The following is a 26,832-nucleotide window of genomic DNA, read 5'->3' as shown; positions in this document are numbered from 1 at the left end:
CAGGTCCAGGAATCCGTTGTTCCGTAAAGATCTGGATCCCGTGGTGGAGAACAATAGAAGGAAATTTGAAATTGGAGCCAAATAAAGTCAGTTTTTCTGAAATATGGGCCAGTCCTCAGAGAAGCTCAAAAGTAATTAGCCCCAGGTTCTGTTCATTCAACAACTGTTTTTACTGAATGCTTTCTGAGCGCCAGGATCTGTGCTAGGCTCTTAGGGCTGCTCTGTCGGTATGTGACATGTGCAGTTGTTCTTGGATTAATGCTCTGCCATCACCATCTTGTAATTCTTAATAATTTTTGAACAAAGGGGCCTTTTTTTAAATTTTACATTGGGTCTGGCAAATGATGTCACTAGTCCTCCTTTCAGACCAATGTCCTGAAAGCTCCATTAGCTTGCTCATCCCAAAGCTAAACATTTTTGAGTCCATAATCAGGCAACTAAAGAACAATATTATTTTCTCTGAGTTCCATTCTAGCTTTTCCTTCCTCTTCCCTCCAACCTCCAGCTTATAACATCAACTGTTTTCTCTTCTCTTTCCTTCCATCTCCTCACTGTTGGTTTTGCTGTTCATCATCCTGTTCCATGCATTCTCTATTCCTCACTCTTGTCCCACTTAGCTTTTCTTTATTCCTTTTGCCCTTTCTCCCTCTCCTCTCACTTGTCCTATTGTTCTTCTGTTGGCAAAATGGATTTGGAAATGTAACAAATGTCATGTAATGAAATAGTACTAATGATGACGATGACAGCTGACATTTACGCCTTGGCCGTTCTCTGCAAATTAGCATCCCTGGACCTCCCTATGCCTCACCCTGTTTTGTTATTCATCAGAGCACTTTAATACCACTTTTTTTAAATATAAAACTATTGATTGACCACTGTTTACCAGTATTTACAATAAATTAAACATTATAAGGCCGGATAACATTCCAGCTACAAAGTTATTGTTTCTCCTGGTTTCAGCTGAACCAGTAACTCAAATACAGAGACGATTGAGCCTCCGTGTAAGGAATGAGTTGAGATAAAGAAAACACATGAAGAAGTTAGATTACAGAGGTTTGTCCCCCCATTTATTCCAGCAGGTGCTAAACTGCCAACATCTCTAACCACGTGATTGTGATTAGGCTTCCATGAATGAAGTCTTGAACATTCCATGAATCATGACCTTTTGGTCCATATAGCACCGGGATTTCAATTTTTTGAAAAGGAATGGTTCACTAGAAGGAAACTCTAGATGTCCATTTAACTAAGTTTTGCTTACCTAACTAAAACACACCAGGACTTGTCTAGTTTTCTCATTTGGGTGGGGAGGTTGTTGATAGTGACGAAATTTTCCTTTCAGGGATCTTGCAAATAAACTTGTATTTATATGACTGTAGATATGGATATGGATGCTAATATAGCTGTTTTTACATTGTCCAATTTAAATTGTTTACATTATGTTTAAATTGTCCAATTAAAAAATTTGAAAGGTTAAGGCGTCAGGAAAAATTCCAATTTAAGTGATTTATTTCTTAGGTTGCTGAAAATGATGGCATCCCAGAAACATGGTCTTATCCATAGTTACAAAATGCTGTTTTTGTTTGGGTGAATGTTAAAAAAAAAAGAAAGAAAACCATTTAAAAGTGTATTTTAAGTACACACACACATACAAAAAAACAAAAAAAACCCAGAATGGTCCTTAGGCATATAGGAGTTAAACACAAATTCTGACCAAGTAACAACTATGAAGACAACCCCCAACATTTAGAACAGGTGTTCTCTAATGCTGGAGAATAATACGCCATGATCTCAAATATTCTTTTCTGATATAGGAAGCAACTACAGAAAGCTTTTATTTGTTCAAAGTAACCAATGCTAGAGAGGCAAAGAACCCCAACACCCCCCCCCAATCCTACTTCAAAATGAACATAGCAAAATTGATTTTCATTAGAATGTTATTTCTTCACACTAATAAATCAAAAAACCAAGACCCAGATGCCATATATATACCAACACAAACAATTACTGAGCTGCATCTCCTGGAATCGAGCCAAGTTAGTCTCTCTGCATAAAAAGCAAGTACAATTTGAGGACATTTCATATTTTCCTCTTTTGCCAGCACCAGCTCTGCCTCTTCTGAATCTTTCCATTTCATGAGAAACATGAATTCCCCACCGCTGTCTGTGGCACCAATTTTTCATTCAGGATCAAGCCCTCTGGCAAAGCCTCTTGGTTCAGCAGCAGAATCTCTTTTCTTCTTTGACTTGCTATCATCAGAGTCACTGTCAGGTAAAGATTTTCTATTTATACCATCTTTTCCTTTACTTGTTTTTTGAGAATTAAGAAATACTGCATCTGGGGTGCCTGGGTGGCTCCGTCGGGTAAGCGTCCAACTCCTGATTTCGGCTCAGGTCATGATCTCCCAGTTCATGGGATCAAGCCCCACATGGAGCTCTGCACTGACAGCACAGAGCCTGTTGGGGATTCTCTCTCTCCTTCTCTCTCTGCCCCTCCCCTGTTCGCTCGCTCTCACTCTCAAAATACATAAACACTTTTTAAAATTTATTTTTAAAAAAGAAATGCTTCAGTTAACTCTGGCCAGTCTAAGTTTCTTCAGGTTCCCAAGTGTTGTCAGCATCTGTAAATCCCTTCCACTTCAGGAAATACTCTACCTTCGATTCACTACACGTTGGTCCAGTACTTTTTCCACCACAAATTCTTCAGGCTCTGCCTCTTCCACTTTTTTTGCTCTTTCTATTCTGTTTCTTCCCCAGTTTTTGCAATATAGTTTTATTGGAGACCCTTTTTCTTTATGGCAGACTTGCAGAGCCTCCGAGCTGCTCTGGGTCCGGGGTCTTCTGTGTCTCCAGCCTGAGTTGCCTCAAGCTCCAGCCACATCTGAGGGGGTGGCCCTGGGGAGCGGTGCCAATACTACTTTTTTATTTGCTTATTTCTAGCTTCCTTCACTAAAATACAAGGTCCCTGTGAGCAGGAATGTCCAGTCTTCATCTTGCTATATCAATAGCAAGACCACTGACCATCCTAGACCATTGCCTGCTGCGTTGTAGACACTCCATAAACATGTATTTACTGAGTGAATGAACAAATAACTGAGTGTGCTTTACTATGTAGGAGGCATTACATTAAATACATTTCATGCCTGGGGCACCTGGGTGGCTCAGGGGGTTAAGCAGCCTACTCTTTTTTTTAATTTTTTTTTATGTTTTTATTTTATTTTTGAGAGAGAGAGACAGAGTGTAAGTGGGGAAAGGGCAGAGAGAGAGAGGGAGACACAGAATCCAAAGCAGGCTCCAGGCTTTGAGCTGTCAGCACAGAGCCTGATGCAAGGCTCGAACTCACGAAGAGTGAGATCATGACCTGAGCCAAAGTCGGCCGCTTAACCGACTGAGCCACCCAGGCTCCCTGAAAGCAGCCTTCTCTTGATTTTGGCTCAGGTCACGATCTCATAGTTCCTGAGATCAAGTCCTGTGTGGATGTCAGCCCAGAGCCTGCTTGAGATTCTCTCTCCCTCCCTCTGCGCTTCCCCAGCTCACAGGTGTGTGTGTGTGTGTGTGTGTGTGTGTGTGTGTGTGTGTGTGTGCATCCCCGCCCTCAAAACAAATAAACTTTAAATACATATATACACACATACATACATATGTACGTACATTTCATGCCTAATTCATGTAATCATTTCAGTTAGCTCTCTTAGTAATTATAGACGCAAAATTCGAACCTACATCCTTCTGGCTCCAGAGCCCATTCACTTCACCAGTAGATAAACAAACTGTTCCCCTGGTTAGAATACTTGGTTCCCAGGTATAAAATGTTTTTTAGCTTTTCTCTTGTGTTGCACTGAAGATAAAATAGCTAATGCTATCATTTAAATGTTCAGCAGAAATTTGGCAACTACACAGCCCACAGTCATCGGGGACCCCAGGCTTTCCTGAGATGCTGCAGACACAGCAGGCCTCAGTCACAATTAGGCCCACATTTATTTCTGGACAGTTTCTCTGGACTCCATGTTTTATCCACAACATGTAGCATATTATGTCACTCTCATCAGAAATTAAATGTGGTGATGATATTACATTAGTATGAAATATAAGCATTAGCAAATATAGTTTTGAAAAGAGGATACCTCTCTCCTCTGGATGTTATACAACCAAAATAAAATTTACATTACTCAGTATTTATTTCCCACTTGCTCAGAATTTCAATATGTTGTGAATGCTTGTTTACTTCAACATTCTATACACGTATTAAATTATACTGGCATATGCATCCCAGGTATAAATTAGACATAATAATAATAGCTAATATTTATTGAGCATTTACAGTGTACTAGGCAGGCCTTGTGCTAAGCACTCTGTATATATTAACCATTTGAGATGGGTTATATTATAAGAGTTTGAGATGGGTTATATTTTTAGAGTTTCAGACACTAAGGGCAAAATCAAACATCTAATAAAACCTGCACCTTTGATGTTAATCATTATCCTTAAGGGGATAAGATTTAATAGAAATATCACATTTCTGAAGATATAAACAGCAAGAGCATTGCAGAATGTCTACAGCTGATTTAACAAGTTATATTTTTTTTAATCACCCCCAGATTTTATTGTGTATATGGTTTATACTATTAGGTGGATTTTTTAAAAAATGTTTTCTGTCCCTTCCTAAAAGCATGTTATCTTCATTCCTAAAAACATTAAAGTCAAAGAAATAACAATATCCTGTTTGCTCTTAAGCTGGTAAAACTTCATGGTCAGCTTTTGGAAAAGAGCCCGAGAGAGTCTGTGAATACAAGTGTAAAACAATTATGTTATCATAAAACAATTACAAAAATTTCTTCTGGTACGTCATCTTGTACAATTCCCTTTTCCTCCTATTTTTCCCAGACCTCTGTAAGGCCATTCTTTGGATATGTCCCCTTTCTCTACTTCCTACTAACTTTGCAGTGCCCTCAACCTGCCCTTATCTTCTCTCAGATCCAGCTACAGCAGTAAGACATGCTGTGATGTGTGAACCCTGTGACTTCAGGACCTGTCCTAAGAGGCTAACAACATACCTGCAGAACCCCGAGAGGCATAATGAGCCCAGGCAACATCCAAGTTGGAGTCAGGACCCATGGGGTGGGCCAGGTCTAGTGGGCAAATCTGGCAGCAGGAAGTCGTAGTGTGAATGCGGTAAATGTTATGAACACTGCCACTGCCCCATCCTAAGTACATAGTGGCCATCACTAATTTATCAGAATCATCCCCAAAGTAAGATTCAGGCAGCTGCTACTGATGCATTGGAACTGATTTGCTGCTTGAGACCTACTGACCATCCTTGTTAAAGGACGTTGGTGATGCTGAATAAGACTAGTCCTAGTGGTTTCTGGGAGCGTGGCTCCAGACAGCCCTGAAGCCTACCAGGGACAAGCACGCCTCCCAGATGGAAGAGCTAGCAAGGAGCTGGACATATCTAGACCCAATGGAGGGATTGGATTGAAAGTCAGAAAATCTGAAGACAGGAGCTCCTGGGTGGCTCAGTCGGTTGAGCGTCCGACTTCGGCTCAGGTCATGATATCACACTTCATGAGCTCAAGCCCCACATGGGGCTCTGTACTGACAGCTCGGAGTCTGGAGCCTGCTTTGAGTTCTGCTCTCTCTCTCTCTCTCTCTGCTCCTCCCCTACTCATGCTCTCTCTCTCAAAAATGAATAAATATTTTAAAATTTGGGGGGAAAAAAGGAAAGAAAATCTGAAAAGAATGAGAAAATCCAGTGGAAATTGGCATACAGTGGTAACAAGGTGAAAACAGTTGTGCCCAGGACAAAAGGGTTAAGGCAGCAAAACTAATTCCAGATCCCCACCTGCTGGTGAGTTTCAGCCTACCAGCAATCTGAATACCCAAAGCCAAGCAGGAGACCTTTCCTGACATTTCTTACTTTTCTCCTAAATTCATTCACCATCTGTATGGCTAATCTCAAATTCTACTTTTCTACCCTCGAATTTTATTCCCCAAATTCCACTGTTGTAGCTACCTGTGATGTCTTTAATGAATATTTCACCGACAACACAAACCATGGAAACACATAAGGTCTCAGCTCTCCCCTGAAACTCTCTCTCCTTTAAACTCAATAGTCTAGGCAGTTGTGCCATTTTACATAAAGAATGAAAACAAACGCAGGACCTCAGAATCATCTGATTCTTGTCCACTTTTCCACACATACAAAAAAGGAGGGCCAAAGGAACAGACCCAAGGTCCCATTGGGGGAGTCAGGCAGAGACAGGCTGGACTTTCTGAGAGAAGCCTGCTGTGGGAGCAGCCAAGTCTGAGGTCAGGAAGAGGAGGAATGCAGCTGGGCAAGGAGAAGAGACTGTGGACCACTGACAGTCCCCAACAGCAATTCCCCACAGCCCCTCGGGGAGAGGAGACCCATTCTCTCACATGATGTGTGGGGCTGAGTGCTAGGAAGCTTGCACACCCTGTGAAAGGAGAGCTGTTGAGTCTCCCTTCAATGACATGACCAGAAACCATCTCTGAGCCCTGAGTCACTGAGCTCTCAGGGCTCACCTTGTCAGAGAAGGAAGTCCCACCTGGCTCTGATCTGAACACTGACCGTAAGCAGGGCACCTCAGACTCCCTACCTGGAAAACAAAATGGGCAGGGGGAGGGAGCTCACAGAGGCTAAGATTTTATGACAGAAAATGTTTGTTGAAGCAGTGCCTTGCATCTCTGACAAGGAAAAATGAACAGGAGAACTATTAGAACTTCTCTGTCTCTCTGTCTCTCTGTCTCTCTCTCTCTCACTCTCAATTCCCAGATGCGAGGCTTTCCTTGAGAATGTTTCTCTCCTGTGTGGTCAGCCCCATCCTCTCACTGTCCTACCCTTCCCTCACTGTCCCCTCCAGCCACCCCCCACCGCCCACCCCCAGCAGGGCCCGTGCAGCCCAGCTGGCCAGTCTGCATCCAACCAAATGCACCTTCCACTGTCTCTGCCTTTAGAGCTTGTAGCTATTCAAATACTTGGACCACCTCCTCTTTTTCCCTGAAATGATAACTTTCTCTCTCAATTGCCTCCTTTCTTTTGCTTCACAAGGTCACCATTAGTTCAGAAGCTCATACAAATCAGTTCAAGAAATATTTATCTAGCTACTCCGCTGGTAGAATATTTTGCAGAAGATACTAAAATATAAGGAAGATACATTCCTGCCCTCAGGAATCTGTAGCCTGAAAATGGTTATAAAATAACAACACACACACACAAGTGAGTCAGAATAAATGCTCTCGATTCTTTGGGGGCTTCAAAGGATGGGCATTCACATGTGGCTGGGGGATCAGGAGAGGCTTCATAGAAGAAAGAGCATTTGAATCGTGAGGTAGGGCTGAGTTAATAATTAATAATAATGATAATAATAATAATAATAATAAGCAGCCATGAACACGAGAGGAAGAAAATCTCAGAACACATTGTCAAATAGTTAACAAACTAGTTCAGCCAAAATGGAGGTCCTGTCTTGATTTTCCAACCCTCATATTTGGCCACACAAGCTGACGTGTTCTGTAAGAGCAGTGGAACAGAATAGTTGACACTGGAATATCGATGCATGCATAGGTATGTATAGAAAGGCATTGAATGTCAGCCTAAGAAGTCTTCATCTAATAATTATGAAAGCAAAGATTTAAGAAAACTAATTTTAGTTAATATTGTCCCACATAAAGTTTTATTAGGAGCTCTGAGTCTACCCTCCACATAACACTGGGGTGTTTTAGCTGGAGCCTTTGGAAGAGAGTGTTCTCCCGGCTTGTTCAATAACCCAGACGTGAGGTTAACAGTGAGTACTACAGGCCCACTCTGGTGGTGACAGGGCAAGACCTGGAGAAAATATCAGTGCTGTCTCCCCTCTTGAGGGTAACATTGGGAGAGTGTTGTGATGACCAGATCTACATTGATTTTTTTCTTCAGGAAGACCAGGTACAAGACTGGGGATATTTGCCCTAGCAACAGAGGGTAGGAAAGCTCCAAGATCCAAAGCAGGAAGTCAGGTCCAGTATCAAGGAAGACTAGGGATAGTTCCATGGACGGATGACATGTATAGGCATTGGCCAGGGTTATGAGACCAGGGAAGAGGGTCAGGGGTTGATGACCAAGGGCTCTGAAGCAGCAATGGCAGCAGAGGCCACAGTAACTAACACATGTCTAGGCTCCCCTCACCCTTTACCTTGTTTCCCTTTAGACTTCTGATCTAGCCACGAGGCAAATGCACAAGTTCTAGAAGGCACTGGTACAGTATAAAGTTTGTTCCATACGGAGAAAACTACTGAGCTTCTCACTAGTAAAACAGCTCAGGGCGGGGGGTGGGGAGCCAGGGACCTGGTGGCTTAGTCCGTTAAGTGCCTGACTTTGGCTCAAGTCATGATCTCTCGGTGGTTCGTGGGTTTGAGGCCGTGTCAGGCTCTCTGCTGTCAGCACAAAGCCTGCCTGCTTCTAATCTCTGTCTCCCTCTCTCTCTGCCCCTCCTCCCCCTCTCAAAAATAAACATTAAAAAAAAAAAAAAAGCTCTGGTTTCTTCTACCTATTAAATAGGGTAGAAATAACCTGCCCTTCTTCATGGGATGTTCATGGTGCTTGGATAAAATGAAAATGTAAGGAAAAAATTGTAACGGAGTTTAATCATTTTACAACTGCACCTACATATTGATAACCCAAGAATCAACCAATAAAGAGCAATACCTTCCCATGCCCTCAACACTACCCTAGGCCCTCTGAAGATATTCAAAATATATTTAAATGCAAAATCAAATTTAATTTTTTGGAAGAAATTTACTCAGATTTAAACTGTAGTATATTTCTTTTTTTTTTTAATGTTTATTTATTTTTGACAGAGAGAGAGAGAGCGCGCGCGTGCGTGGGCATGAGTGGGGGAGGGGCAGAGAGAGAGAAGGAGACACAGAATCCGAAGCAGGCTCCAGGCTCTGAGCTGTCAGCACAGAGTCCGACACGGGGCTCGAACTCACAGACCACGAGATCATGACCTGAGCCAAAGTCGGACGCTCAACCGACTGAGCCAGCTAGGCGCCCCTAAATTGTTGTGTATTTCAAAGCAACTTGGCCCTGGGCCCTTTCTGAGGATGAAGAGACAATACCCCTCCCCCATCCTTTTATTTAATTAACAAATATTAGCCAACAAATATTTATTGACTGTCACTATCAAATTCAGTGGTTGCCATTTCATTCCCACACTGATAAGTGTCAGTTACAGGCAGGCAGGTAGAAAGAATTAAATTTTAAAAGCTGCTCTTTTAACACAAAGATACATGGTCTTTCATTTTAATCCTGTTCTTGAAATGTGCAAATTAATCCCCATATTACCAAAGAAGCTATTTTTAAATCGTATGTGGAAATAAAATTAAAAAAAAGAAAAACGTATCTGAGAGGCCACCACATCTTCGAGAGTAGCAACAATGAAAATAAACATTTTACTTCTTTTTCCCTAAAACTCACATCCACCCAAATAGAAACTGGTTTCACTGACATGTCTAATTGTTCTCAATGTTTCTTGCTAAGTGATAGTTTAGAGAAAACCTTTGAAATCTCATAAGATGGGATATGTATTTGGAGATGGCATGACGCCCTTTTTGATCTCTTGAAATTCTATTTTTTAAACCCTGTGGTGATGAATCAGGAAACAAATATAATCCCCAAAAAAGTGGGTTGTTTATTGCAGTTTCTCTAAAGATAAGAGATAAGGTTAGGTATATACAGAATTGTACCTATTTTTTCAAAAACTATTTTTTATTCTGTTATGGAGAAAAGTATAAAAAGAAGTGAATAACACCACCTGAACACCACTAAAGAAGAAACAAATACAAAGGAGTCCTACCTTAAAGTCGCTTCAATGGGCAGCTCAAAAGACTGAATCTCAGCCAGGACGTTCTCGTAAGTCTGATCCGGGTCTTCTTCCAACATTGCTCCACATGCCCCTGATTTTCCAACGGCAGACATCGTATTTTGAGTGTGCAAAATGGTTGTAATTTACAAAAAGCAATGTGGGTTTTGTTGTAATTATCACAAGCGTTCTCTCTTGTTCACCCAGAGTAGCAGCAAAGGCTGAGCTCACAGTCTGACTTCATGCTATCAAAATCTTCGCTTCCAAGAATGTTGCACAGCTGTTGCTGTCCAGTCTCTACTTATAACATTTTACTTATTATTAACCTTGACACAGTTCAGAAAGTTCCTGCCTGATGTCTGCTATGTTTATTTATTTGTTTCTCAAAGATAGTGACTGCAACCATAAAAAAAATTACTACATAGTATCGACTTGTCAGGGCACATATTTTAATTATTTATGCTAAATACAGAATACAAGCCATGCTCCTACTTATTCTTGTGATTATACCCTTGCCAACAAACCCAAGTAGGTAGCTTGTCCAGGAAAAATGTAACCTCTTGTAGGATATGATTTTGGGGTCACTGGGCTAGTTCCTTGGGTCCCCCTGTCCTCCACTACTCCACCATAGTCACTGTTGTGTGTTTGTCCGTTTACAGTAAGAGCCATTCCTTCTTCCGTCCCCAGCTCAAATCCTTGTTGGTCACTTATGCGTCACTGTGAACGAGTCTGCCAGATCCCTTCCGCAGAATAGGTTTTGATGGAGAGGGGGAAAGCACAAAGATGCCGGGATGGGAAGGGGACAGGCTGTCACTGAGAGGAAGAAAGAATGCAGAAAATAAAGGCCCAAAATATCAAGGGCAAGTGTGGCCTACAGCCAGCCTCAAGATGGTCTAAAATTAAATGGCACATTATTTCCCATTACCATTTTCATTAGATCTTCCTCAAGCCCAAGTTTAACCTCATGTTTTCTTGCCCAGTACTAGAAAGTTGGTATTTAAAGGGATGGCTAGTGGGGTGCCTGTGTGGTTCAGTTAAGTGTCAGACTTTGGCTCAGGTCATGATCTCGCCAGTTCGAGACCTGAACGGGGGGCTCTCTGCTGTCAGTGCAGAGCCTGCTTCATGTCCTCTGTCTCCCTCCCTCTCTCCCCCTCCCTCACTCGCGCTCTTGCTCTCAAAAAGAAATAAACATGAAAAAAGTAAAATAAAGGGATGGCTAGCAATATTCTTCCATATGAACCTTTTTTTTTAAGTTTTTATCAGATTTTTAAATTTTGCTCTGTAAAAAATTTAAAGTTCTTTCTCCTAAAAATGTAGTGTTTATATAACCACAAGGCATATGTCATCAACTGCATCAGTTTTTCATTCCTCCCTGCACCCATACCCTTGCCAGTACTTCACCAAGGGCACAGTGTTCCCCCTTGACCCATGACTCTGGGCTTAGCCTGTGACTTCGGCCGGCCAGCCCTAAGGCACGGGGTGAGAACTCTGAGCCCAGGCCTTGTGAGGCCTCACGTATTTCTCTCTGTCCTCACCCACCTCTGCCATCACCTGGGAGCGCAGGCCCTGGCTAGCTCGCCGGCCCAAGGAGGATGAGAGATACGTACATTCACAAAACTGGATTCACAAAACTGCGGAGAGAGGCACATACTCCCATCCAGCAGCCGCAGCTCGAAGTGAAGCCGCCCACCCAAACCAGGGTGAGGCCAAATGTGCCCCCACTGAGCCACACACACAGGAGCAACAATAAATGGTTGCTGTCTTCCCCCCACTGAACGACAGTCACTCGGCAGGGGCAAACCAGCACAGCCTTCTTCACTCCAGCCCCACCTGGGCCTCACCTCTCTGCCCCGCCGGTCCTCCCCCGAAGGATGGAACGAAGCAACAGGAATATGCCTCCCACAATTTCCCCCTGCAGGAAGTGGTGATGCCCTCCTTCAAGACCTGACACGGAACAGTGACCTTCCACCTTGTGTTAAAGTCATTTGTGTGGAAGGTTTTTCATTTCTACGAAATTATCAGATTATTTCAGAACAGAGCGTCTATTTTATTCACACCTGTGTTCCACGTAACGCTTAACACACTGCCTTGTATGAATGAACGGTGGCAAAAGCGACAAGCTTAAGAGTTACCTCTGCCTTGTTAGGAAATGCTGGTCCAAATTATGCAAAACTCTGACAGTTCCACACTGCATTTATCAGAATCTGAGAATATGTACATGCAAGGTGAGAGATCACTTGGTCATAAGAGGACGTCGGTCATCCCTGTACTATGTTGTAGAGAACAATTCATAGGTGATGCCACACACCCATGAACATATACCTGTGATGACCCATCCAGCCCTAAGTAACATGTAGTTAAAAAACTACACGGATTCTTCCCCCCACCTACCCCAGATTTTTATGTTTCAAATTTACAGGAAAGTTAAAGAACCCAACAAACAGCCATATACCCTTCACCAGATTCACCAATTGTTAACTTTGCCACATTTGCTTTCTTTCTCTGTTTATTCAAGGGGATTTTACAATGTAGGCATATGCTTTTACCATATGTTGTGAGAAAATTGTATTCCATTATTGTTTCGATTTATTTTTAAGAGAGATAAAGAGAGAGAGAGAGAGCACGGAGGGGCGGGGTGGGGGGGTGGGGGGAGGAAGTCCGAAGCAGGCTCTGTGCTGACAGGAGCCAGCCCAACATGGGGCTCGAACTCATGAACCTCGAGATCATGGCCTGAGCCGAAGTGGGAGGCCCAACCGACCAAGCCACCTAGGCACCCCAGAAAATTGTATTCCTCTAAAGAGAGTATTTTTTAAACAGTAATAGTATAGCAGTATACTACACAGCAGCATAATTAATAAATCACAATAGCTTTGACTTATTGTCACCGCATGACCCCATTCCTACTACACAGTGCCATCATTTGCTTCCTGCACAGCCAGCTCCCCCAGGAGATTCAAGGTCTTTCAACCTGTGCCCTCTGCTCCTCAGCGCTCCCCGCCCCTCCTCCACTCCCACCCCACTCTCTTCTCCTCCCGCTTCTGTTAAGTGCATTGTCCCTCTGCCTCTTACTTTCTTCTAAGCTGTGTAAGACACAGGCAACAACTTCCTGTTTCCACTGGCTAACCAGCATCTTCCTTTTATTCAAAACTTTCCTTGAGTGCCATTTCCTGCCGGAAGTCCACACAGATTGAATGAGCAGGAGACCATCTCCTCCCGAAAGTAACAGTTAAGAAAAACAACCTCCCCTATCCCATAGTGCTGACAACAAATTCACCAAATAAGGAAAAGAAAAGGAGGAAATGGAAACATTTTTAAACAGCTATATTCCAAGATGCCCATAAAAGAGAATGGTGCGTGTGACTGGAATGTTCCCGGTCTCCACCCTTAACCCCTCCTCCCAGCTGCGGCTCAAACTGTTTGGACTACTTCCTAGGATCAAGCCTGACCACCGACTGGAGACATTTAAGTGGCCAGAGGCCAGTGGTTCTTGTTCCTCCCCAACCCCAAGGCAATGCCTAGAGACATTTAAAAAATGTTTAATGTTTATTTTTGAGAGAGAGATAGAGAGGGCGAGAGTAAATGGGGAGGAGCAGAGAGACACAGAGTCCAAAACAGGCTCTAGGCTCCGAGCTGCCAGCACAGAGCCCGATGCAGAGCTTGAACTCACCAACAGTGCGATCATGACCTGACCCGGAGCTGGAGGCTTAACCAACTGAGCCACCCAGGTGCCCCCTGGAGACATCTTTTAATGCCAGAACTAGAGGTGGATGCTACTGACATCAGTGGCTAGACGTGCTACTAATACAGTATACAGCACCGTCCCCCACAACAAACAATTATCCAGCCCAAAATGCCAATAGTGCTGAGGTCGGAAAATCCTGCCCTAAGCTGATCTTTAAGACACATCATTAGGTTCTGCGTGGTGCTGATACAGGCCCTGTGACTGAGGCCCCTGAGTGGGCTTTTTTCTTCCTCTGAAACTGAGTCTCTGTCTTGTTAGTCTACTAGGAACCCTAGCCCCTCTAGAACCAGAGACCTTAAAAAAAAAAAAAAAAAAAAAAAAAGGTTACTATTCAAATAAAACTTATTGAGGGGCGCCTGGGTGGCTCAGTCGGTTAAGCATCCGACTTCGGCTCAGGTCATGATCTCACAGTCTGTGAGTTCGAACCCCGCATCGGCTCTGTGCTGACAGCTCAGAGCCTGGAGCCTGCTCCGGATTCTGTGTGTGTGTGTGTGTGTGTGTGTGTGTGTGTGTCTGCCCCTCCCCTGCTCACACTCTCTTTCTCTCTCTCTCTCAAAAATAAATAAGCATTTTAAAAAATTCAAATAAAACTTATTGAGTACAAAGGTTTTGGAAAAAAAACCTCAGTCTTCTTAACTTTATTTTTGAATAAAATTATCTATTTTATTTATTTTTGAATAAAAACTTTTCGGAAGAAAAAAAACCTCAGTCTTTTTGAGGTAAGCAGAGATTGGGTCCCTATTGTTGTTTTGCTGCTATTGTTACTATACCCACAGCAATTAACACCATGGCTAGCACAAGTTAGATGCTCAATAAATATTTGTTCAATAAATTATCTTGACACAGCAGTATAGTGCTTTGTAAGTAACGGGCAACGAATAGATATTTATTCATGATTATCACAGAGTTTATCTTACAAAAGCTACTTCAAATAAAGTAGATAAACGTTGTTTGTTATATTAGTATTATTTTTCAACATTAGGAAGCCTGTCAAGATACTCAGTTAAACTTTAAGACTGCAGCATTATTATTTTTAGGGTACTCACAGCAATAGGGTTTGTTATAAGAAAGTTAGTTTTTCCAGAAATACCTATGGCATCCAATAGTGGTTCCACAGGGCCATTCTATATTTTTTTCTATCATCTTCAAAATTCAGGATGTAACACTTCATTACAAAAAGCATTTTGGTCTTTCAGTGAATCGGTGTTTTCTCAATAAGCTATATTCTTAATGCGCTTTGAAGAATAAAATTGTTTTCAAAAATCTGTTCTAAATTTCTGCCATAACTCAGCACGTTTTTCTGTTCATAAAATCTTCGGGGCCATGGTGTTTCTGTGAATGTTATAATATCATTACCATTATCTGAGTTTCTATTCCCTGGAACATGCCATGGTTTTGGATGTCTCTGAACCTTTATACATGCTGCCTCTTTTATCTAGAATACCTTCCCCACACCTGTTTTCTTGTCTGTAGCACGGAGAAGATAATAGTAACCCCCACCTCATGGCTGCTGTGAAGGCTACATGATTCTTAAGCATTTATTAGGTAGAGCACTCAGGAGGGTGTGGCACCTGATGAGCGTCAGGGTCCGCTGTTTCTATGACCTCTGAGGCTTTGTTCCCACCTTGTTGTACAGATTTGCTACTATCCCCCATAACTTTTTTTTAATGTTCATTTGTTTATTTTTGAGAGAGAGAGAGGGAGAGAGAGAGTAGAGGAAGGGCAGAGAGGGAGAGAAGGAATCCCAAGCAGTCTCCATCCACGCTGTCAGCACAGAGCCCAATGTGGAGCCTAAACCCTAAAACTGTGAGATCATGACCTAAGCTGAAGTCGCATGCTTAACCGACTGAGCCACACAGGTGCCCCCTCCCCCATAACTTTTTTGAGCATGTTGTCTTTACCAAAGCTCTGATCCCTTAGTATTATTGTTTTTGTTATATATTTATCTACCTCACTGGACCACAAGCTACACAAAAGCAGGGTATGGGCCTTATGCTTCTTTATAGTCAAAGCATTCCACATGATGCTGGGCGCATAGCAGGCCTGGACTCAATGACTGATGAGGGACTGGAAGCCTTAAGAATGATGGAAACAACACCGGCCAAAACAAGTATGAGGGGGTGTCCACTGCTTGATTAAATTGATATTTTTCAGACAAAAATTGATATTTTCCAATTTGACAAGAACATTCTAGACTAATTGTTTTAATTCACTGTGATTATTCCTTTTCTTTATTTCCAAGCAAATCTGGGTTTCGTTAAGAGGCAGCGAAGGCAAAATCTCTAATGTCTCAGTTCTCAATAAACATAATTGCTATAGCAGAAGTAGCTTCACCACGTGCATATTTTGAACTTACACCTCTTCTGTTCGTTATGATTGGGTCTTCTGACTGAAAAATTTTAGGGCACCTTGTTGATCTTTTCCCAAATGTAAGTCTTCACCATTTGAATCCTGGCCAACAGTCAACAGTCTCAGCCCTATGGTCAGAGAGCTAGATTATGGCGCCACCTCGTGGTCAGTTTTTGGCACATAGTCTGTTAAAACTGGCTCTTGCTCTTCCAGGTTTTTAACTGTTTATATTGGTAATTGCAAAACGTCATGAAAAATCACTAAATACCTTGTTCTCTTTTTTCTAGCATTTCTGGCAACTTTTCGATGTGTCATTTATCCTCCATTCATCTAGTTCAGCGCTCTTCAGCAAAATAGAGAATTTAAAGACATGCTACAAGGCCTATTATCACGCTCCCAAAGATACGCTTTTCTCCCACCGGGAAACAAGGATCTTTAAAGTGAGAATTCGGGGCGCCTGGGTGGCTCAGTCGGTTAAGCGGCCGACTTCGGCTCAGGTCACGATCTCGCGGTCTGTGAGTTCGAGCCCCGCGTCGGGCTCTGTGCTGACAGCTCAGAGCCTGGAGCCTGTTTCAGATTCTGTGTCTCCCTCTCTCCGACCCTCCCCCGTTCATGCTCTGTCTCTCTCTGTCTATAAAATAAATAAACGTTAAAAAAAAATTTTTTTTTTTTTTTAAATAAAAAATAAAGTGAGAATTCAGGGCGTTCTTGGGTGACTCAGTTGGTTTCGCGTCTTGATTTCAGCTCAGGTCATGATCTCACGGTTGGTGAGATCCAGCCCCGCGTCGGGGCTGAACCTACTTGGGATTCTCTCTCTCCCTCTCTCTCTGTCCCTACCCTGCTTGTGCACGTGTGTGTGCTCTCTCTCTGAAAATAAAGAAATAAACTTTAAAAACAGAAGTGAGACTTCAGGACACTAACTTCTTCAGGCCATGCTAGGAGAGGGTGGACCACTGTGAGCTCTGCCTGAGCCCCTGCTTCCACATCTGGTAGGCGGCCCTTTGCCCATATTCTTCTCAACAATCATTCTCTTTTCCCTCTTTTGAAACCAAACAATTCCCTCAAAAATATGGTTTCAGGCATAAAATAGGAAATAGTACTAAACAAACGGAAATGTTTTGCTTTAAATACTGAAGCCATTTGTTTACATTATGAAATACTTTGCATTCAAAGTCCATAATTGAAAAGAAACATGAATCATCAATCACAAGGGGACTTTATAGATAAGAAATAAGCACTGGCCTGAACAATTGTATTAAACACGAACAACTCTTGTTGGGAGCTTTTGCTGACTCATTTTTCAGGAAGTGGGTTGTCCAGGGAGATTTTTACGGGAGGAACAATCGACAATATTTTCATATTAATAACCTCCAGTTACTTTATTGTTCTCAAAACTTTTGTTAATGAGTATTTTCCTGTTCGGTGAAGAAAAAAACATTAATCAAAAGACAAAGCCTAAACTGATTTCTTTTTATGTATTCTGGATTCTTGTCTTCTGTGATATTAAATATATTTAAGTAAGAGTTGTAAAACAACCTTATTCACTGAGCATAATATCAGGAACTATTTTGAATCTTTTTTAAAAAACATACGCGCTATAGCATATATTGGATACGTTACGCAGACTGATTCCAAACTACCACTTTGGATTCAAATCCCCTTCAAGCAACAGCAATGTTTCCACTTGGTTTGGTTCCTCTTCTGCCCCACTCCTTCTGAGATTTCTCTCAATTGACCCCTCAGTTAAGGGACAAACAGTGTGAGCTCCTCGAGACCAACTAAAAGATTAGGCCATTCACACAAGCTCCCCTCAGAAAACAAGGTCTCCAGCAGGACTGTAGAGAATAGACAAGGTCAGTGTGTTCCATGGAGACTCCCAAGTGCACACACTTTTTGGTCCATCCACAAGCACTGGGCCTCTCTCTCTCTTAGCTCATGAATGAGGGTTTGTGACACGGGGCTTAAGTCACCTGCCTGTGGGATTAGGGGAAGTAAATTGTGAAATAAGATTATTGTGTGATTATGATTTCTGTTAGTATAAACAATTCTCATACTTGTCCTGATTTAACACAAATATATTTCCCACAACATGCTCCTGCCCCCACCGGCCCCACAGACCCCCTCCCCCACCCCCGCCCCCCACAAGCCCTGGGGAGAAAGCCTCACTTTACGTGCACAATGTAGCTTTTCTTCTGCACCAGGTGATAAAGTGGGGCCGGTGAGGCAGGCAAGTAAGAGAATCAAGTAGGTTTCTGTGTAGTGCGCCAGTTACACGCACAGACCACAGACGCTGGAGTTGGACTGCCTGGGTTCAAATCCTATCCCTGCTACTTAGTAGCGATGTGACCTTGGGCTCTTTTCTGTGCCTGGAGTCTCCTTATCTACATAAAAGACAAGCTCCTATCTCACAGATTTGCTGGGGAGATTAAATTAATTAATGCAAATAAGGTCTTCAGAACAATGCCAGGAAAGTAAAAAGCATTATAAAAGCATTAATGTTATGACATTGACTGCTTGATAAGGAATGATGTTATGAACCACTGAGGGTGATTTTTTGTGTTTTGAAAATCAACCGCCTTATAATTTTGTTATGACGAGTAGTGCTGTTCTCTTTTCCAATGGACACATGTAGATGTTTCTCTGATGCTCAAAGATCAGAGTTTTGAAAATGTCAGTGACCCATAAAAATGTTTAGGAAACTAATGCTCAGGTGCTTATTATAAAGTTATTTCCTGTGTACTGATCTTTATATTTTGTTAATTTATGTATTCATCTTTTAAAAGAAAACTAAATATTTAAGGGGTGCCTGAGCGACATCTATTGAGCATCTGACTTCAGCTCAGGTCATGACCTCCCAGTTCGTAGGTTCAAGCCCTTCATCGGGCTCTGTGCTGGCAGCTCAGAGCCTGGAGCCTGCCTGGGATTCTGTCTCCCTCTGCCCCTCCCCTGCCTGTGTTCTCTCTCTCTCTCTCTCTGTCAAAAATAAACATTTAAAAAGAGAAAGAAAAGAAGACACTATATTTAAGAACCTACTACGTACCAGGCCCTTGGGGAGCCCACAGGTCAGTGGAGAAATTCCTCCTTTATTCCAGCTGGATTGAGAGCGGGAGCAGAGGGGTCTGGGAGTGAGGCACCTGCCGTCCACACCCAGGATGGCACATACGCTTTCTGGAAGAATCCACGCTGGCTGGGTGGGTCTCAGAGTGACGCCTGAACACAGATCCAACTCTAGAGCTCAAAACCAATGTGACATGGCCTCCCTGGTTCAATGGAGCTCCCTGGTTCAATGGACCATGCTTTTTACCTGAATCCTCAAACCTTCCATTCTGTGTATAGCCCCAGGAATAACCACCTGTCTGGGGTATCCCAGGCTCCCGGAGTTTATTTTTGGGAGTGAAGAAAAGAATCAACATTAGAAAAAGACCCCAAATCTTGGAAAAGAGCCTCTAAAGAAAAAGAATCTGATAACAAGCTGCCATTTTCTTATGGTTTTCCTTCATATCTCCCTCAGCCTCCTTCCCAAGTTTATTTCTGTCAGTTTGTCCCTTAAATGTAGTTGTTTCCCCAGAATCTGTCCCCAAGTGTCTTTTCTTCTTACTCTAGGCTCCTGTAAGTTCATCTTCCACTTGTGTGTTGACGAGTCCCAAATCCAGACCTACAATTGTACCTATTCCCTGAGTTCTAAATTTCATTTCTTTTTTTTATTTTATTTTATTTTAGAGACAGAGAGCACCAATGGGGAGAGGGAGAGAGGGAGGGAGACAGAGAATCTTAAGCAGGCCCCATGCTCAGTGCGGAGCCTGACATGCGGCTGGATCCTACAACCCTGGGATCCTAACCTGAGCCGAAAATCAAGAGTTGGACACTCAACTGACTGAGCCACCTGGGCATCCGCCCCCCACCCCCAGCTTCATTTCTAACCCCCTACGTAACATCTCTACCAGAATATCCTGTCACTTAGCACTTGACATTCAATATGTCTAAAACTGAACTCACAACTTCACTGGCCATTTGGGCTGCTATAACAGAATACCGTAGAGTGAGGGGCTTAAACAACAAGCATTTATTTCTCACAGTTCTGGAGGCTGGAAGTCCACGATGAAGAACCCAGCAGATTCAGTGACTGATGATAGCCTCCTTCCTACTCCATTATGGCCATCTTCTCACTGTGTCCTCACATGGCAGAAGGGGCAAAGAAGCTCTCTGGAGTCTTGTTTTTAAGAACACTAATCCTATTCGTGAGGGTTCAACCTCATGACCTAATCACCTCCCAAAGGCCTCACCTCCAAATACATCACGTTGGGGATTACATTTCACCATATGAATTTGAGGGGACACAGTCTATTAGCATGCTTCTCCCACTTTAAGCCAGTCTCCATAAACCAAATACCTACCTATTAATAATGATGCTATCCCCAAAACAGATATTCCCAACCTGCTCTTGCTCTCCAGATCAATCTCTGCCCATCTCTGATCCATTAGCTTTGAGCCTGGTCACCTCTGGGCCTTTGTAGATGCTGTTCCCTTTATACAGAATGCCTTTCCATCTGCCTACTTTGTGCACAAATGTCTATATATTCTTCAAGACTCAAAACAGTCCCCTCTTCAAAGCCACTCTAGGTTCTGGGTCATACTTCACATGGGACATAATTTAGACAGGGCAAGTACATATTTTATTTCCAATACTAAGTATGGGTTCTTTGAAGACCACCTCTGGGCCTTAGTCACCTTCATAGTTCTCAGAGTACTTACCATAGGACCTCATATGAAGAAGTCATCAATATATGTTTGTTGGAATAATCAATTAATTAATGTAAGAAAAAAGAATCTGTGTGTTTTGACAAGTTGTGAGTTATTTTTCTTCCACTCATTCTTTGTCTTCATATCTCCCATTACCTATTATCACTTTTCTGGATTGCTCACCACTCAGAAATTTTGATGTTGTAAACCGTCTGCTTCACAAAATGTTTTGGAGTATAGTTGGTCTATAAGTCCTGACACAGTCTGGCTCCTTACAGGGACACCTATTGTGGAGTAAAAACTGAGCTAATGACTAATGTGAATTCCTTCACTTCAAACACCATATGATAAAAAGAAAAGTTTCCATTTATACCAGGTTTTACAGGGTTATGGTTCAATAGGTGATCTGTATGCTTCCTTTTTGCTTCTAAACACATGTGTTCCTTTGTTTCTCAGGAAGTAATCATCATGTAGCCATGGAAATCAATGAGTGCAAAGGAAATGTTGCAGGGGAATAACGAAGCCAACTAACTCGACTCCACAAAAGTTGGTCACATCCTAAAATGATTAAAATACAACCATCCAAAAGTTCTTAGAGGAAGTGTTAATTGGTACTTGGTATTTTGACAATAACTGGTTCAGTAATAAGAGCATGTCAAAAAGTCTAAAGCATTTATAAAATATTATCGAGATGAGTGAACAAATATTTATTGAGTGACTCCTATGAACTAGGCCCTTTCACATGAATGCCCTCCTCTTGTTATCTCAACAGCCCTATGGAATAGCTATTTTTGGTATTATTTCCATTCTACAGATTAAAAAAAGCAAAAACCAAAAACCTTAGACTCAGAGGTTAAATGACTTGCCCAAAGACTAGTAAATGAGAGAGAGCACTAGCAGGAACATGCTCTTCCCACCAATCAGAATTCATCTGAGGGATGAATGATGCCCAGCTCCCAAGCTCTCAATCTCAAGAGGGAGCGTCTCAAACAGAACAAACCGCGCCCCGATGAACTTTCCACACTCATAAGATTCAACTGTGTCTTTCTTTGCTTAACCAGGCACTTGCAAGTCATCAACATCACATCCATAAAACTCTAACACAACCATCTTATTGTTCTTTTTTGCACAAATTTTGTAATGTTAAAATTTTCATAAAAGTCCAAAGTTTGTGTTATACAGAAGTCTGTTTTGTAATAATGCTTCAGTGAAAACTGACAGTGGTAGCAGTGTTTTAATTTTTATTTACAGTCTTAAAGTAATGGAGTTTATTTCAGGGAAAACCTATAGACTCAGTCTCGTTTATTTATAAGACATACCTTATCTTTGTTACAAATTATATTAATTTAAGTCCTATGACTGTTTGGCATAAGTTTATCACGTTACCCACTTGTTTGACCAATTGTATATTGTTCAACATGAAAAAAGGTCTTTTAGAAGTGCCAGGTGTATAAATTCAACTGCAAAACGTTGGTCACATCATTACTGACAGTGTTAGAAATGAATATGTCAAACAAAACTTTGAGATTTGCTTTATCGTAACCAACCAATCATTGTCATTTATTCTATTTTTTAAATTTTTTTATTTTAGAAAGAGAGAGCATGCATGCGGGGGAATAGGGGTAGACGTCTAGAGAGAGAGAGAATCTCAAGCAGCCCCACACTCAGCATGGAGCCTGATGCAGGGCTTGATCCTACGACTTTGGGACCATGACCTGAGCCAAACTCAAGAGTCATACACTCAACTGACTGAACCATCCAGGCACCCCAACTACTGTCATTTATTGAGGACCAGTTTTGTGCTTAGCACTATGCTAGGTTCTGTGAAAGAGCCAGAAGAAATACGTGAAAATGTAATTGGTAGGAATTACGTTAAGCATCAGGTCCCAGAGAAGAGACTAGAATGCCCTTTGTTCTCTCATGTAAAAGAGTCCAAATATGGACTAGGACAGTCTGGGGCAACTCCACAACACCATCGACATTCAGACTGCATCTAGGCTTCAGCCTTCTGTCTTTAGCATGAGGCTTCCACACTTAAGGTCATCCAGGATGAAAACACTGCTGAAACTCTAGCCACCAAGTCCTCAATTCAGGCAGCAGGAAGGAAGGTGGGGAAATGTCAAAAAGATTGGAACCATACTGTCTTGATGATTACAGCTTTGTAGTGCAGGTTAAAGTCCAAGACTGTGACACCTCCAGCTTTGGTTTTCTTGTTCAACATTACACTGGCTATTCAGGGTCTTTTCTGGTTCCTTATAAATTTTAGGACTGCTTGTTCTCAGCTCTGTTGAATGTTGGTGTTATTTTGATAGGGACTGCATTGAATGTATAAATTGCTTTGGGTAGTATCAACATCTTAACAATATTTGTTCTTCCAATCCATGAGCATGGAATGTTTTTCCATTTTTCTGTCTTCTTCCATTTCTTTCATAAGCTTTCTATAGTTTTCAGCGTACAAATCTTTTACCTCTTTTGTTAGATTTATTCCTAGGTATTTATGGTTTTTGGTGCAATTGTAAATAGGATCGATTCCTTGATATCTCTTTCTGTTACTTCATTATTGGTGTATAGAAATGCAACTGCTTTCTGTACATTGATTTTACATCCTGTAACCTTGCTGAATTCATGTATCAGCTCTAGCAGTTTTTTGGTGGAGTCTTTCAGGTTTTCCACGTAGAGTAGCATTTCATCTGCAAAAAGTGAAAGCTTGACTTCTTCTTTGCCAATTTGGATGCTTTTTATTTCATTTTGTTGTCTGGTTGCTGCTAAAAGGCAACCGATGGAATGGGAGAAGACATTTGCAAATGACATATCTGATAAAGGGTTAGTATCAAAAAGCTATAGGGACTCCTGGGTGGCTCAGTTGGTTAAGCGTCTGACTTCGACTCAGGTCATGATCTCATGGTTCATGGGTTTGAGCCCCGTGTCAGGCTCTGTGCTGATAGCTCAGAGCCTGCAGACCACTTCAGGCTTTTGTGTCTCCCTCTCTCCCTGCCCCTCCCCCACTTGTGCTCTGTCTCTCTGTCTCTCTCTCTCAAAAATAAATAAACATTAAAGAAAATTTCTTTAATCTAAAAAGAGCTTACCAAACTCAACACCCAAAAAAAAAACCAAATAATCCAGTGAAGAAATGGGCAGAAGACATGAATAGATACTTTTCCAAAGAAGACATCCAGATGGCTAACAGACACATGAAAAGATGCTCAACATCACTCATCATCAGGGAAATAAATATCAAAACCACAATGAGGTACCACCTCACACCTGTCAGAATGGCTAACATTAACAACTCAGGAAACAACAGATGTTGGCAAGGATGTGGAGAAAGGGGAACCCTTTTGCACTGTTGGTGGGAATGCAAACTGGTGCAGCTGCTCTGGAAAACAGTATGGAGGTTCCTCAAAAAATTAAAAATAGAACTACCCTTTGACCCACCAATTGCACTACTAGGAATTTATCCAAAGTATTAAAAAATGCTGATTCAAAGGGGCACATGCACCCCAGTGTTTACAGCAGCGCTATCAACAATAGCCAAGTTATGGAGAGAGCCCAAATGTCCATCAACTGATGAATGGACTAAGAAGATGTGGTTGAAAATCAACCACTGCATTGCTGCACGTGCCTTATAAGGGCGGTTTCAGTGGAGAGTGGGACTAAGAGAGGAGAAAAGAAGAAGAATTGGCAACAGCAAGTAGATACAATATTTTTAGGAATTCTGCTATAAAAGGAAAGAGAAGAACAGAGGGAGAGAGAAACTGGAAGGGGAAGGGGAATTGAGAGAGTTTGTTTTTATGATGAGAGAATACTTACACAGTCCTGGGAAAGGGAGGGGAAAATTGATGCAGAGGAGGGTGGAAGATTGCCTGTAGCACGGTCCTTGACTGGGTAGGCAAAGGGGGTGGAAGCTGGTGTATACATGGAGTGGTTAGCCTTTGTAAAGAGTATATGGACAGTGGGGAGCCTGGGTGGCTCAGTCAGTTAAGCGTCTGACTCTTCATTTCAGCTCAGGTCACGATCTCATGGTTCACGAGATAGAGCCCCACATGAGGCTCTGCATTGATGGCACAGAGCCTGCTTGGGATTCTCTCTCTGGGTCCCTCCCCTACTCACACACTCTGTTTCTCTCTCAAAATAAATAAATAAACTTAAAAGGAAAAACAAAGAGTATACGGACAGTTCACCCAGTAGAGCAGGAGGGAAGACAGAGTCTATGAGCCCAGATACTGATAGATGGGTAGTTGTGGTTAAGGGAGCTTATGATGGAGTCTTCTTCTGATGGCTTCCATATTCTCAGTATATAGGAAGCAAGATCATCATGACAGTGAGGATGGGGAACGTGTGGTTGAAGTATTGAAAAGAGAAGAGAACGGCGTAAAATCATCCCCTGCCAGTAGAGTAAACGAATGAAAAGCCTAGGGAAATATAGTTTGGTTGCTGGGCAGCTGGAAGAGTCCACTAGAGATGAATGATCCGCAATTCAAAATGAGACCAGTCAGCTTGATGGTGCGTTTTTCTCCAGCTTCATTCAACTGTGTGGAAAGGAGCAGGGAAAAGGTGAATTGAATAAAGGTTGTAGTTTAGCTAAGTAAGCTTAACCAAGGGGGAGAGGGACAAGGAAATCGAGAGTATGTTCCAGGAAGTGATGAAAAATTTGACCACAGATTTAAGCTGAGTAAGGAGGGAAGTGAGGACCTGAAAAGAGTAAGCGGCAGTGAAAACACAGTTGGATTCATAGATCTTAGGTTCCAAAGGGGTTGAAGGATTGTTGAAATTCACAGAGTGTTTCAATGTCCACAAATATAAGCCTTAATGATGTCCAAAAATGCTAGAACTCAGGGGCTTGCCAGTGTGAGCACCCACATAAACTCACCCCAAAATAAATAAATCGGGCTTCCTTAACAAAATAAGTCAGAGAAAGAGAAATGCCCTAGGATTTCACTCCTATGTGGAATTTAGAAAACAAAACAAATGAACGAAGGAAAAAAAAGAGACACACACACAAACCAAGAAACAGACTCTTAACTCTAGAGAACACACTGATGGCTACCAGAGGAGAGGTGTGTGGGGGAGATAGGTGAAACAGGTGACGAGGATTAAAGAATACATTTATCATGATGGCCACTGAGTAATAATATATGGAGTTATTGAACACCATATTGTACACCTGAAACTAATATGACACTGTATGTTAACTCTACTAGAATTACAATTTTAAAACTTCATGAAAATATTTTTTAAATAAAATAAATAAATCAGTCTTCTCCCCTCTCAGTGACGGAGAGAGTGACCTCATAATGTGGCATGATTAAATCCTGTTGCTGGATTCCAGATTTTCACACACTTCCTGCCATTTCCTGCAAATGGCAAAGTAGAGATTCCAGTGGGCTCTCTGACATGGCAGAATGCCAGGTCAACCAAAGAATGTCTCATTTCTGTAGCCTGAAGAGAACTGAACATCAGATCTCAGGCAGTCTATTGTGTTAATCAGATTTCAAAGCAAGGTCACATCTGTTTTAAGCTCTCCCACAGGAGCTAGGTTACTCTTTCTTGAGCCCACTCTTGCCTCGGGTGTGGAATGGAGCGATAGACCAGAACCTCCCTGGCCAAGCTCTTTAGAAGGAACAATGAAGAGCCTAACGCCTTGGACACGCACAAGAAGAGAAAAGAAGCCCCAAATCAAACATCTCAGGAAAGCCATTCTTTCTGAGTGGAGCGCCAGGGCTCACTCTCCTACAGCCAGTATCAAGCGAATGCTCTCCCAAGCTCTTCATATGACTAACATCACAAAATATCTTAGAATCAAAAGGGCATATACACAAGTCGTGCTGAAATTCTTTCTCTTCGTCTCTACCACTGAAAACTCAAAGTTTCTTCTAGTGTCTAAAATTAGTGACTCCATAGTCAGGCATTTTCAATTTCCCTTATATAAAGTCTCTTGTCAGGATTTTAGGACTTTAAACCTTTGTCTTCATTGAGTAACACAGGCTTGGAAGAGAGGAAATGGTCAATTAATAGCCTCCTTTCCCCCCACCCCTTTCAGCTTTTTTTTTTTTTAATCTCCCAGCAATAAATATAACACCAATTCTGAGTAAATGTGAGTTTATGTGGTTATTAACAAACAAAGCCAGCAAGTAAAGTGTTC

General features: G+C 42.1%; 1 protein-coding gene across 3 annotated transcripts in view; it reads right to left on the bottom strand.

Moving 5' to 3' along the window:
- Positions 1 to 26,832, bottom strand: part of EXOC6 (exocyst complex component 6) — a 296,860-nt gene that overhangs the window by 212,403 nt on the left and 57,625 nt on the right. The window contains exon 1 of one of the 3 annotated variants that reach the window (XM_042908850.1): positions 9,854 to 10,939. The exons of the other annotated variants lie outside the window; for them this stretch is intronic. Coding sequence (XP_042764784.1) covers positions 9,854 to 9,975 — 122 coding nt within the window. The 5' untranslated portion in view covers positions 9,976 to 10,939. Of the gene's footprint in view, positions 1 to 9,853; positions 10,940 to 26,832 lie in introns of those variants that run through there. 3 annotated transcript variants of the gene reach the window in all.

The sequence above is a fragment of the Panthera leo genome, chromosome D2 (genome assembly GCF_018350215.1).
Source record: "Panthera leo isolate Ple1 chromosome D2, P.leo_Ple1_pat1.1, whole genome shotgun sequence".
NCBI lineage: Eukaryota > Metazoa > Chordata > Mammalia > Carnivora > Felidae > Panthera > Panthera leo.
This window is presented reverse-complemented; position numbering and strand designations above follow the sequence as displayed.